The sequence below is a fragment of the Polistes dominula genome, unplaced genomic scaffold, assembly GCF_049000335.1.
Source record: "Polistes dominula isolate Pdom_NZ unplaced genomic scaffold, Pdom_raw_medaka contig_12, whole genome shotgun sequence".
In the NCBI taxonomy this organism is placed as follows: domain Eukaryota; kingdom Metazoa; phylum Arthropoda; class Insecta; order Hymenoptera; family Vespidae; genus Polistes; species Polistes dominula.
In genome coordinates, this window is record NW_028301116.1 from 1768122 (window position 1) to 1782303 (window position 14182).

The 14182-nt window shown below is 25.1% G+C and overlaps 4 protein-coding genes across 4 annotated transcripts; 1 reads left to right on the forward strand and 3 right to left on the reverse strand.

Moving 5' to 3' along the window:
- Positions 1-214: 214 nt before the first annotated feature.
- Positions 215-2974, reverse strand: LOC107070697 (lipase 3). Its single transcript, XM_015329133.2, is given in 8 exon segments — positions 215-663; positions 735-962; positions 1048-1206; positions 1300-1530; positions 1532-1541; positions 1600-1714; positions 1821-2001; positions 2546-2974. Coding segments are annotated over 8 exon segments (1236 nt in total). The 5' UTR covers positions 2708-2974; the 3' UTR covers positions 215-513.
- A 435-nt stretch (positions 2975-3409) lies between these two features.
- Positions 3410-9207, forward strand: rig (gem nuclear organelle associated protein rigor mortis). Its single transcript, XM_089176922.1, has 15 exons — positions 3410-3651; positions 3984-4311; positions 4389-5083; positions 5164-5419; positions 5511-5757; positions 5819-5885; positions 5967-6348; positions 6455-6773; positions 6838-7071; positions 7135-7282; positions 7388-7645; positions 7708-7918; positions 7986-8192; positions 8261-8681; positions 8765-9207. The coding sequence occupies exons 2-15, from the start codon at positions 4003-4005 to the stop codon at positions 8998-9000; spliced, it is 3990 nt and encodes a 1329-aa protein (XP_089033048.1). The 5' UTR covers positions 3410-3651; positions 3984-4002; the 3' UTR covers positions 9001-9207.
- Nup37 (nuclear pore complex protein Nup37) lies at positions 9199-10592 on the reverse strand. The gene is made up of 4 exons (XM_015329180.2): positions 10292-10592; positions 10009-10206; positions 9559-9926; positions 9199-9461 (listed from the first exon to the last, which is right to left on the reverse strand). Exons 1-4 carry the CDS (start codon positions 10439-10441, stop codon positions 9209-9211), a joined length of 969 nt encoding a protein of 322 aa, XP_015184666.1. The 5' UTR covers positions 10442-10592; the 3' UTR covers positions 9199-9208.
- Positions 10593-10994: 402 nt separating this feature from the next.
- Mcm10 (minichromosome maintenance 10 homolog) lies at positions 10995-13744 on the reverse strand. The gene has a single exon (XM_015329147.2). It carries the CDS (start codon positions 13275-13277, stop codon positions 11175-11177), a length of 2103 nt encoding a protein of 700 aa, XP_015184633.2. The 5' UTR covers positions 13278-13744; the 3' UTR covers positions 10995-11174.
- Positions 13745-14182: the final 438 nt, after the last annotated feature.

Genomic DNA, 14182 nt, shown 5'->3' on the forward strand with positions numbered 1-14182 from the left:
ATTTGTTAAGAAAACAAAACAAAATATCTTCACATTGGAACTTACATATCAAATGAGAAAAGATTTATATTATATAATATCTTTGTCGAATAAAAAAAGGTATCGATTAAATGATGACAAAAGGGTCGGTAATTAATTTAAAGTGAAACTTTTCAGGGCGTTAATTGAGTGATTAATAAAAATGGGGGGATGATGACAAAGGAAACTTTGTCCATGCGAGTCTACGCGTTTTTATTGTTCTTTTTTTCTTGGATTAGTCATATCTTATCAATACGTTTCAATTCAAATTTTTAATTCAAAGATATAAATAATAATATCGTTAATCCGTAATAAAAATGATTAATAATTTACACATATATTTTCTACTATTTTAAATAATATTAAATATGATTGATTATTATATTGTATTGTACGAAATTTGTATAGTGAGTATTACATAGATTAAAATGTAAACATCAATACTTTTAATATCTAAGAATATGTACAATATTATTCTTATTCTATCCTTATACTCTAACTATCTTTCATTGCACGTAGTATTTTACTATAAACAAAGTTCGGGGCTTCTATAGCCCACAAAAAATCCATATGATTAAATTGTGTATATGGTATCTTGTATATATCGATGACATTATTTAATTCACTGTACAATCGCAGAACATCCTAAAGATAAAAAGAAAATTGACATAAGTATCTGAATACAGGTATTTATTATGTTATTAGGTGTTACGTACTTTAACACTTGCACACCAATCGTTGTTAGCATAAAACAATATTATTGGTACCGAAATTTTAGATGTATCATAATTGGGTGGCTCCGTGCTATTATAAATTTTTAAATTTTGTTCCGGCCCATAATCAAATTGCTGAAACTTTCCAGATTGAATTTCTTGTGCGAAATGCACTATTGTTTTAACCGAAGCACCAGCTGGTACATGTCCAAAAATTACCGGTATTAATGACTAAAATATAATACAAAAATATATAAATGTGTTTTAATTAATTTACTTAACGTTCAATGTGTATATAATTCATTATTCAACATACATAGTTGAATTGAGATTTATCAAATCCAAAAATGGCAAATAATATATTGCTGCACATTTTATGTTCCAAGTTATCAATATCACAACCATATTTGGCAAAATACTTTGTTAACTTATCATGAGGAAGAAATTCATCTTCCCCTAAAAAATGTATTACCGACTACAATTGAAACAAACAAAAAATTATTTCAATTCATAAAATGTAGAAAAATTTGCATTAAATTTCCAATATTAAAAAGAGGTAAGAAGTTACTTTTAAATCACGTGCGAAAGGAGCTAACAAACGTAGAGGACTTTTTATATGTTTCATGTAAGCAACTGGAGCAAGACTGAACATCATTTGAACTTTGCTAGCAATATCAGATCTCAATCTGGACATTACATAAAATGATGTTGTTCCCATAGAATGACCAATATAAGTTAAATTACTTTGTTTCAGATTTGTAATATACGATATCATCGCTGGTAAATCGTATATACCCATTTTCGTGCCAACTAATATAAAAAAATATTATTTAAAAAATATATATTTTTTTATTTTTTATGTATATACCTAAAATCCCAAAATTTGGCATCATTCGGTGACAAACTTTTATGTGCTCTTGAATAAGTGTTACCACGAAAATTACCAAGCCATACATCATATCCATAATCGGCTAATATAAAAGCTAAAAAATACAGTAAAAAGATATAAATAATAAGAACTCAGTGAAAAATTTGAATTTTATGGAATACAAATAGAAAATAATGTTTAAATTAAAATCGTTAATGTACCAAGACTTTTTCTTGGACCAGTTAATACCCAATCAGCAGAACTTGATAATAAACCATGTTGCAATAATATAGGATGTGATTTCAATTTTCCTGGTATTCGATGAAGCGTCAAAAGATAACCATCTTCAGTAGATATTGTATGTCCTTCGGAAGGATATCCTTCCATTCGTATAATTTCTGGCTGAGAAACAAAAACAATAATAAATGATTTAATTACAAAATATAATATATAAGCATGGTAACAAATGTAACATATTTTTCAATGTTAAATTATACAATTTTATATTGTATACAGTACAATTAAATAAATGTAAAATTAAATACTTGAATTTTTTTATATAAAAGTACAAATACAATTTAGATTAAAAAAAAAATGGAATTTGAAAAGCGACATCTATATACTTATCACAAGATTACTTTTTTTTCAAAGTAAATGTAAATATAAAAAATGTTAAAATATGATTGAAATTATATTTTTTTTTCTGATGATAAAATGTTGCCTTTGTTATCTCTTACTGATGAATTATTTATATATTATACATTCATTTCCTATAAATATAAATTATAGATAATAAAAATACATGTACAAGAGAAAAGATAAAAAAAAGTAATACATTTAAATATTAATCAAATAAATTGCTCCAATCACGAATAAGAAAATTTATCTTTTGTAGTTTATTGATCAAATTTATATGTAAGATAAATAAAAAGATATTTTTACTTACTGTACTAAGATCGACGTATGGATTATATGATTCATTATTTAAAACACTATTATTCAATGTCATAAACTTTTCAATCATTTGAACATTTGGAATATGCACCGAAGTTTTAACCTCAAAAATTAAAATGCAAATAATAAAAAGATATAAGTATATCGTCTTCATCTTAAATTCTTAATAAATTATTAAATGTTGCACTTGTTTCAATCAAAACTGATTATGAATCCTAACATAATCAATTGTTTCAAGATATAAATGGTATACATTTATATTATATAATTTTTAATAATTATTAAAAAGTAATACACATCAAATTATACCGGTAAAAATGTAAACAAATATTTATAGATTTAGTTTTTACTATAATACATTTATATCACTAAATAAATGTTTTCTTTCTTTATAATATACTTATATCTACTTGCATACTATGTTTATTATTCACCAAGTTCTCATGCGCAGTATCGAAAAATTCATTTTATTTTAATTATTAATTGTATTTATATAATAAAAGAAATTAATTTAATAAGTTCGATAAAAATTCATATTTAAATAATTTATATTTAAATAATATATTATACAATAATAATAAAATATACAACACAAATTCTTTGTGTTCTAATATGAACAATGAAATAATAACAAGAAAAATATATTGGCGCGAAAATCGTATTTTTTGTCTCTCTCTCTCTCTTTCTGTTTATTCGTTTCAAATATTAAATATGATCTTATTGACATTTTTTTACAATTAACAAATATATTATAAAATTGTATTGATTAAACTTAGTTTTATATAAAAAGAAAAGATACTACAGATATATATATATATATATATATATATATATATATATATGTTTATTCTACACTTGCAATTGTCAATTACTTTTTAATACTTTTATTAACAAATAAATTTCCACTAAAAATCAAAATATTTATTTACGATTTCATTTTTTTTTGTCATCATGTAAACATTAAATGTGTTTAAAATTTAGATATTGATACAGTCGTTAAGGAACTACCTAGGAATTATCTGACCACATCGTCCAGTAGATGAATAACACAAAAAATATTAAAATAATTAATTTTATTTGATTTATTTATTATATCAGGTATGTATTTAAAAAATTATTAATAATTATTATCATTTAATAACGCGGGAGGTATAAATGATGACAGTTTATATTACAAAGAAAAAGCCGCTTAACCTCAAAATTCCGTTAATTTAAAATACTGTTTTTTTTTTTCATAAGAATGTATGAAACAAACAAAGAAAAAAGTTTAATTATAATTCCTTTTTACTATGAATAATCATAATTTGATATTTAATTAATTCATTAGATAATATTGAAAATATAAAATATATAATAATTGTAAAGTAACAATGTAAGTAGATTATGAAATATTGAATTAAATAATTAATGACATTTTAATCTAATTTCAGATTATAAAGATAAAAGAAAATGAATGAAATAACTCTACCACCTTCTCCAAATTGGTACTTGAATAATATTTGTGCATGTTCCAAAGATGGTACTATTGCATGGGGATCTAACAATTCTATTGTAATTGCAAGACGTCAACAAAATAGCAAGATATTAAATTATTCTATTATTAAAGATGCTTATAAAGAAAGAATCAATGTATTATCTTTTTCACCCGAGTATGGAGAGGATAACAAAAATTTATTGGTATCTGGTGCTGATGAACATACAGTGAAGATATGGAATTTAGATAATAATTCAACAATAATGGCTTACTCATTTCCAAATGTATATATCTTATTGTTCTTATTTAAAAATTTAATTATTAATCAGCTTACCTACACCTCTTTAATTCTTTTTTTTAGACAAACCATACTGTTGTAGGAGTTGATTGGTGCATCAAAGATCCCAATATAATATATTGCATTAGTAATGATGGTATACTAATATCTTGGACTATACATTGCAATACTTGTATTGAAATACTAAGATTGCAGAAAGTTACAGTAACTTGCCTATCTACATGTCCACATGATTGTAATCTTATAGCAATAGGTTCTAAAACTGGATTGGTTTATATAGTCGATACACGAGGAACAGGCACTATACGATATAGATTAAGAGGTCATGATACAGAAATATGTAGTTTATCTTGGTGTCCTGTAGAACACAATATTCTAACTGATGAAAAGAATAAAGATTACCTCTTGGCTTCTGGTGGAAGGGATAAATCTATATTTTTATGGAGAGCTGGTGGAGATGGTAGATATGAATCAGAACTTACTCTGCCAAATTCATCATTTGAGTCTCGTTACACTCGAAATAAGTTGAATAAATATTCTTCTAATAATAATAGTAATTGGACTAGTGTCTGTTGGGCATCACCGACACTTTTACTTACTAGTTCATTTTGGGGAGAAATTCTTGCTTGGAATTTAAATACAATAGAGGATGCCAAACCTAAATTAGTTCATTCTCGTCACAATAGAGCAGTATTTTTTATTTGTAAAGAACCAAATATTAATAAAACTTCTGATGATAGTTCGGAAAATAATAATAGGTAAGTTAAATGAATCATTTTTAAATATAATTGTAAATTGATCTGATAGTAAAAATAAATTTGTATTTATAATTATTTAGTGTTACAGTATGGTCATCATCTTTAGATCGTAGGATTGTTTGTTGTAATATAAAAAAAGATTCTATAAAAATAAAGTATGATATTACTAGTCAAGGTGGATATGTCTATAGTATAGCTGCGTGTCCTTTAGAAACTTCACTAATTGCATTTGGTGTAGGCGATGCAATGTTACGCATTTGGAATTTATCCGAAGAACATAAAACTCTTTTTGATATTACTGTATTTTGGCAGAAGATAAAAGGCAGTATAAAATCTGTAAGTTTTTTTTTCGTATATCATATTATATGACCATATTTAATTATTTAAAAAATATTACGTAATAATATAGTAAACATATTCTATTTAGATTGCATGGCATCCAACAAAAGAAAACCTTGTAGCTTATGGAACTTCGGAAGGTCGTATTGGTGTACTTGATATAAGTAGTAATAAACCTCCAATTCTATACAGGAAATATTATACTAAAACAGTATATACATTACAATGGGGACCATATCATAACAGCGAAATTTATACTTTATATTCTTGTGGAGAACTCGACCTTATACATTATTCACCAAACCAACCAAGCCAAGGTAAAAATATAATTGTGATATATTTTTTTTCGAGTAATATTAATTTTTATTATTGTTTATAGAGCCAGTAGTCATATTTGAAAAAAATGCACCGAATTTTCATGGAACCCAAGTTATTCGATTTTAGCTGTAGCATTTAAAAATGGGTAAATGTTTCTAAAACTACAAATAAAAAGATTTATGCACTTCCATTATATATAAATTTGACTTTTCTTATTTTGTTTTAGGACAATTCGATTTTATAATCGAAAATTTGAAGAATGTGGTTATTTAAGTAGTACTATGAATTCATCAATATTTTCTTTCAAATGGCATCCTGATAGTACTACAACGGATTTGAACTTCTCTCATTTTAGAAATTATATGGCTGTAAGCTATGCTGATTGTTTTATAACAATACTTAATCTTTCAGATCTTGTTGAGAAAATAGATGAGGCAAACAGATCGCCAGAATTAATTGATGTTGTAAATGATAGTGAAATATCTTCAAAAGTTGTTGGCAAAGTATTTACTACATTAAATGGTCATAGCGAACAAATTGCTGATTGTGCATGGAATCCACATTTAAGTGGATATTTAGTTTCATGTAGTTATGATTGCACAGCACAGGTAATTTTATACATTACATATATTTCATAGGTTTACTTAGAAATAATAATTATATAAAGAGAGATTTTTGTATTTTTTATTATATTATTTTATATTATTATATTAGGTATGGAATGTTGACAAACAAGAAGTGATAGCAACATTTGTAAACCATCAGGGACCTGTCTATTCTTGTATGTGGAGTCCCATAGATCCAGATGTTATAATAACAGGATCAGCAGATTTAACATTACGTTTATGGAAAATATCATCTCAGTCAGTTGTAAAGCCTAAACAAAAGTCAAAAAAGAACACATCAGTTAAGATTAAACAAAGATTAAAGGAAAACAGTAACACAGGATCAAATAGTTCTAATGTTGAAAATATAAAAACTTCGGAAGTAACTACAGAACAGAAACCTTTAGAAACAGAAAAAAATCAAACAGGTATTAAATGAAGCTTATAGTGATATAAAATTATAAAATAATTATAACATATTTTATATTGTAGAGATATCAATGGCTACTACAAAAGAAGTAAATAAGAAAAGCAAAGAAAAAAAATCTTATTTTCCAATTCAATCAAAAGTAATGAACACTAAATTAGCTATTCTTAAATCCATCAAATCTCTTATTAAAGATGAAGACCATTTTTTAAATTTAGATTATAAAACAAAAGAAGCAACTACACAACCTACTTTACTTAGTGAAGAAGCAATTCTTTCCGAGATCTTTAATAGTGAAAGTGAGTATATCTTATAGACAAACTATTAAAATATATAGTTATATTTTTGATCGTTCTTTTCAGAATCTGTCCTTACTACTCAAAATAATCACATGGCGGTTACAGAGATGAGTATGTGGTATGGTAAACTTGAAGAAAATTTGGAAATTGCTGTTAAAGAGAAACGTCTTAATGATACTTTAGTTTCACTTTCGCCAAGTCTTTCAATGAAGTTAGTTGTGTTTATTTATTCGATTAAAAACAAATATCGAATTTTAATTAAAAATTTATTAATTTTGTAATTTTTATTAAAATATTTTATTCTTCTATATTTTAGGACATGGCGTACAATGTGTGAAGCATATGCAAATCAATTGATACTTGAATCAAATCCAACTAAAGCAGTATCATATCTACTTTGCATTCATAAAATTTACGAAGCTATAAATGTTTTCCAAGATGCAAAAATGTACAAAGAAGCTTATTGTCTTGCTAAATCTCAGTTGGATACTAACGATGAAATAATAACAAAAATATTAGAAAATTGGGCAACATACGAAAGTGGAAAAGGACATTTGGAAGGTGCAGCACATTGGTAAGTTAAATGAATTTGTTAATTTATTGTACACAACAATTATATACTATTATTAATTTCAGTTATGTAAAACTTGGATCTTACTCGGAAGCAGCTTCTTTATTAGCACGTAGAAAAGATGTTGACAGTTTAATAATAGCCTCTAAATTAGCATTGTTATCTGATGAAAATGTTTTAAGCAAATCATTAGCAGAACAAGCCTTAATAGAATCTTTAAAAAATTCAGCTGTATCTAATGCAAAATATATAATCGAAAGGTTTCCACAAGTGAAGGTAGAAGAATACATTTTATTGATATTTAATAATTATAATATATAATACGCATTATATAATTTTACAGTATTTAGAGGTGCTAATAAATGCGTATGAAATGTTAAAAAAGATAATTAACATAGATATAAATGAAAGTACAATTTGTACTTGGATAAAGGGTAAACTTGAATTTGATGTATTACAAGTTTTCGGAGATTATTGCGAACAATATAAAAATTATTACAATGACCTTTGTCAATATAACTTTAATCAAGTAATAGATAATCAACCAACTGTAAGTATAACAATGGAATAATTTTGATATTTAAAATGAAATAAATATGAATTTATTTTACATTTCAGTTGTGGATAAGTGCTAGTAGCGAGTTAGCAATGGCATTTATTTGTGATTCAACGGAAAAACGATTAACTCATTTGATTAATTTATACACTACTTTTTATAAATTTGAATTACAGCATCGTAATCATGGAAATTATTTTATTAAAGTACTTTTACATTTAGATACTAAAAGTCCTATAAAAAGTGATAGCATTTATGAACGAAAATATACCCTGTCCAAAAGCTTACGTGCTTATTTGTGCGTTGGACTTCTCAATTGGATTGTTGACAAGAAAAATAAAATATCTATAAATGATCAAAGTATTGAAATAATAGAGTTAATAGAAGATCTACTTGAAGATATTTTTGAAAAACAAACAGTGAGATTTTGGTTTCTAACTAGCGAAATCTCCAAATTAGAGACTCAAATATTTAACACTTTAGGTATAACTAATATGATAAAGTATTTTTTTGACATTACTTAATATATATTTTTAAATTTAATTTATTTTTTATTATTATTGTAGGTAAGAAGGAAAGATCGAGCGAAAGTTCAGCTATTGAAGATGAAACGGTTTTAATACAAAAACTTGATAGCATGAAAAACGAAAAGAAACAATTTATTAACGAACGTATAAATTCACCAAATCCTATTTTAGCATATACTAAAGCTAACGATTTAATAGATAAATTTCCCTCTGAAACCTTTATATCTACGTTTGCAGAGAAACTTGATAAGCTATGGACAAATGCTACGTCATAATAAGTATTAACAATATTTAAAAAGAAGAAAGAGACAAAATAAGGAAATAAATTTTAAAACATGTATATAAAAAATTTAATAAGTTATATTTTTTGTTTTAATATTACAAATATGGATTTATTTATTTTTATGTTTTTTATCTGAAAAAATACATTATAATTTGACTTTATATAAATATAAAAAATAACACTTCAATAATACATTTAATTTAATGAATTTTTATTTTCCAAAAATGTAGTTCTCTATCACTACCTGCACAAACATACGGATATTTATAATGCCAAGATAAACCTCCTACAATTTTAACTTTTCCATGTAATATAACTTGTTTTATCTTAAAGTTACTAACTTTTAACTGATTATCAGGTCTTCCAATACTTGCTACAATGTGCTCGTAAGCAGGAAAAAATTTAATTAAAAGACCACCTTCGATATAAAGTGTTCCAGATTCCAACGGTCGACTAAAATCATAAATATATATTTATAATGTTATTTATAATAATAATAATAATAATATAATCAAAATATGATCAATTAAATAAATAAAATCTTATTTACCTGGGTCTAGATACATCCCATAAAAGTAATTCTCCAGCTGCTAAAGATACAACTTTCAGTGGATTAGAACCCCAATCTGCAGAGGATAAAGGAAGTACTCCTGCATCAAGTGAAATAATTGCTTGCTGATTTCTAACATTGTACATATGAATTAATCCATTTTTTTCTGCAACCAACAACTTTCCAGATTCTTCGCTATGCCAGCATACACTCATTCCAGGTGATGTTAAGTGAAATGTTGAAACACATTTTTGATCTTCTTTAATAGCCCAAAGTTTACAAGTATGATCATCAGATGTTGATGCTAATAATTCACCCTCAGGTTCATAAGAAATTGAATTTATATAATCTATGTGTCCTTCTAAAATCTTAAATGAAAATAATTTATTTTATATAATTTGATTTATTATTATTTTTAATTATTTATTAAGTTTTTTTAGAAAAACGTACCTCATATGTATTAATATCATTTAAATTACTATTGTACAGTCGTATTCTAAAATCTGTACCGGCGACACAAAAAGTAAGAATTTTAGGAACGACACTTAAGGTTGTTTCTGGACTCCATGCAATAGCATTTGGTCTAGTGTCATGATGAAATGTTCTTATTAAATTATAAGCTATGTCTTCTACAGTATCATCTTCCTCCTACAACATTTAATAATTTATTAATTCCAAGAAATTATAATACAATGTCTAATACATACAAATAATTTATTTGATATTAGGATACCTGAAATTTGACTGTACCAACTATGATTTCTTCTTTCAAACCAATACAAATTAACTGCTGGGACCATTCATAAGGAGAAAATTCTACACAATAAATTTGACCAGATAAATTTAATTTAGCTGATGGCGGTGTATTAAATGTTTCATCCATTTTTCTATCATCAACTACAAACGATGTAAGTACACGCGTTAAAATTAAGCAGCATAACCTTAAAATTATAATGGTACTTTTCCCAAACAAAATATGATCATAGAAAAAGTACAATATAGATTGGTATAAGGTTCATATTTTTGTCTAAAACTTTGACGTGCATAACATAACCAAACTTTTTCATATGTTTAGAAGTAATTTGTTTTCAAATGAAAATATTTTTTTTCTATATGTGAATATTTAAATTAATAAAGTACAATAAATAATTGTTATATAATATTAACCTATAATATAGGTTTGATAATCGAGTGTGATAAAAGTCAATCGAAGTTGGTTGAAATAAACTCTTAAATTGACATATTTTTAATTGACATTATATTATGTGTATTTAACAAAAGATTTAATTAATATAATAATGTGTGTGTGTGTGTATGTTACATTATACTATATCAGTTTTCTGTATTATTTGTTTTTAATCTAATGATAAATTTACTTTAATATAACTATTTTCTATAAATTTAGTGTAACAGAGGAGAAATTAAAAAAACAAGACTTTTAATTAAATTAATATATTTATATCACGATGTTTAACATGTTTAAATATAAAATAGAGACTTGCATAATTGCATAAATATTATAAAAATATAAGAAATAACATTTCTGTGTATTTCTTGATAAATTTTGCAAATGTTTAAAATTGATATATTTGTTGATATGTTTTGAATTGAAACAATCATCCTAAGAATTTTTCTTCACCACCACGCACAGATAAACTTTCTTTAATAATATCAGTTTTTCTTTCATCCATCATTGCAGCTTGTAACCAATTTGAACCATTACATTTAGTACAACTAAACAGAGGTAATTTTTCAAGACTAACAGTTCTGTTACCACAATCTGAACATTTAAAGAATCTTTTAATAGCATCTATTACACGAAGTGGATGTTTTTGTTTTTTACATAATTCTGAACCTGAAAATGCAGTATATTTACATATTAAACATCTTACAGCTTTACATTCTACTTTAAAAGTTGATAACATCTTTTCTTCCATTTTTTCAATCATTTCTAATTTATTGAAATATTTTTCTTTTTCCTTTTCGTATGATTTTTCTATGAGATCAACATGATTAGATTTAGCTTCCATTAATTCTTTAAAATTATTTGGTAAATTATTAGCCTTTTTTGATTCTTGTTTTTCTTCTTTATGTTCATCAATTTCTCTTGGACGTTTGATACCCTTTCTTTCTTCCTTCGTCAAATTTATTTTATTTGGATCTTTGGGCTTAATTTTTCCATTTTGTTGTACCCATTTAATGGCATTTCTTTTTGCATTATCGATATGTCTTTTTGTTATTGGTTCAGAAAAATCTATCGTACCATTATTACAACCTGTTCCTAAGCGTGGAGATGATAATGCAGAAAGTCCTATATTTGCTGTTTTCTTTTCTTTACTTTCTGTAGTAGTTAAACTTTTATTTATGGTACTTTTAGGTTGCGAAGGTGAAGGTATTGATTCCATTCTTAATTGTTTATTACTATTCCAAGCTTTTAATTTATTTATTCGATCATTGTCTTTTATCATTTGATTACATTGCAATTCTACAGAAATACTTCCCTTTTTAATTTCTTTGCTTTTTTCAGTAAATTTAGATTTATCTAATTGCTTTTCGGATAATAAAGCTAAACGTTTTTGATCATTCGTACGCAATTTGTCACTTTCTTTTGCAAGTATTGGAACAAATTGTTGTTGCATACCATTACTATTCATAATCCTTGCAGTATTATTTTGAGATTTATTTTTAACAAAATCAGATGAAAATCCACGAATATTATTGTTAGATCCTAAATCTGCTCTGTTAGAACATTTTTTATATTCTTCTTTGACATGATACACACAATATTCACATCGGTTAGTATTTACAATAGCATTACATGGTTCACCATTTTTCTTATTTGACTTGCATTTACCCAAATCTTTAGATTTTCCAATGATCATAATCTTTTGTGGTGTATCAATACTCAATGTTGCTTGATCAAAGTTATCTTTAGATTCAAGTATATTTGGATTTAAAATTCCAATGACAGTACCAAGTGTAGTTTTCCAAAATGTTTTATAAGCAGAACTAAATAGAAAAAGTGTAATTGTATCCATGTTTTCAGATAAATCGCTAAGTTTCCATATACAATATGATGAACCCTTTTGTGAAGTTTTAGTAGGTGATTTACTAATTAATACACCAGCTATTACCCAATCGTTAGACAACAAACCAGATGATATAGATGCTTTTATTTTAGAAATAGTTATGGCTAATTTACCATTCATTTGTTCCTTCATTTGTTTAGAAGAAATAAGTGGACTAATAACTCTTATGCCAAAGAAAGGATCACTATAAATATTGTTTTGAATGAATGATGAATTAGTAGTACCTTTATCCAATGTAACATTTTTGTTAACAGAAAGTGATTTACTATCTTTTTCATACGTTGTAAAACTTTCTTTCTTTTTTGTTTCATTACTTTTTAATAAATGTTTTATATCACGTCCATATTCAGAATACTTTTGTTTTTCAAAATAACGTTTATCTTCGTCGTCCGAAGAATCAATATTATCACCAATAATTTCATTTATATTTCCAATATTATTTACCTTTTGATTATTATCACATTTATCATTTATTTTGTCAATTGATTTATCGTTAGATATAGAATCCAAAAAATTATATTCCAATTCTGTAATAGTTTTAGTTTTCGTAGATTCATTTTCTTCTTTATCGTTATCCGATAAAAGATCATTTAAAATATTAATTCCATCAGAATCATTGTCACTATCCATATTTGCACTTTTGATAAATTTTTAACAAATTGTAAACATCAAATTGAACGTGGTTATTCTATAGAAGAATTGTTAGTATTTGTGATAAATATAACTTTGTTTTTTTTTTTATATCGATCATATATTAAATAATGACCAATTTGTCTATTTTAATTATTATTGATAAATATATATTATCATATGTCAATCTAATTCATTCATAAAATACAAATTCATTCATGTAATGTGATGCACCGCACAACTTTCTTTATTACGTTTATTATGATTCACCCGCCAAATTACAAGCATGGTTCATATCTTATATAGATGGAAATCTTATTTAGTTTTCACATATTCATTATGTGAGAAAGTAATTTTATAACAAGTACCTATTGAAAGATTGAAAAAAATAACAATATATATTACATATATGTTTAGAAATATTCTAAATAATTATAAAGAATAATATTAAGTTATGTGACGATCAAACAACCAATCAGAAATTGTCATGGTGCACTTTAAATTAAATATATATTTTTTTAATTATTTTATATTATATATAAAATATATATTTTATATTAATATATTAGTTAAGAGTAGTTTTTTATAATTATTAATGTGCAAAAATACAACAAAGGATTATTGTGTCAAATATTATTTTCTTTATTTATAACTCTTTTGGCAAAAAAAACAATCATATTTAAACATAGTTGACAATCTGTAACATTATAAAATAACAAACATATAAATAATATTAAATAATATTATTAGAAATAGTCGAAGTTATAGTTATATAACATAGTAAATAATAATAAATGCAATATTTACAAAACTCGATTAAAAATATAAATAAAATTATATATATCTTTCTACAATAAAATTAATGTCTTTTCTCTTATAGAAGATTTAACAGAAGGCCTCATTAG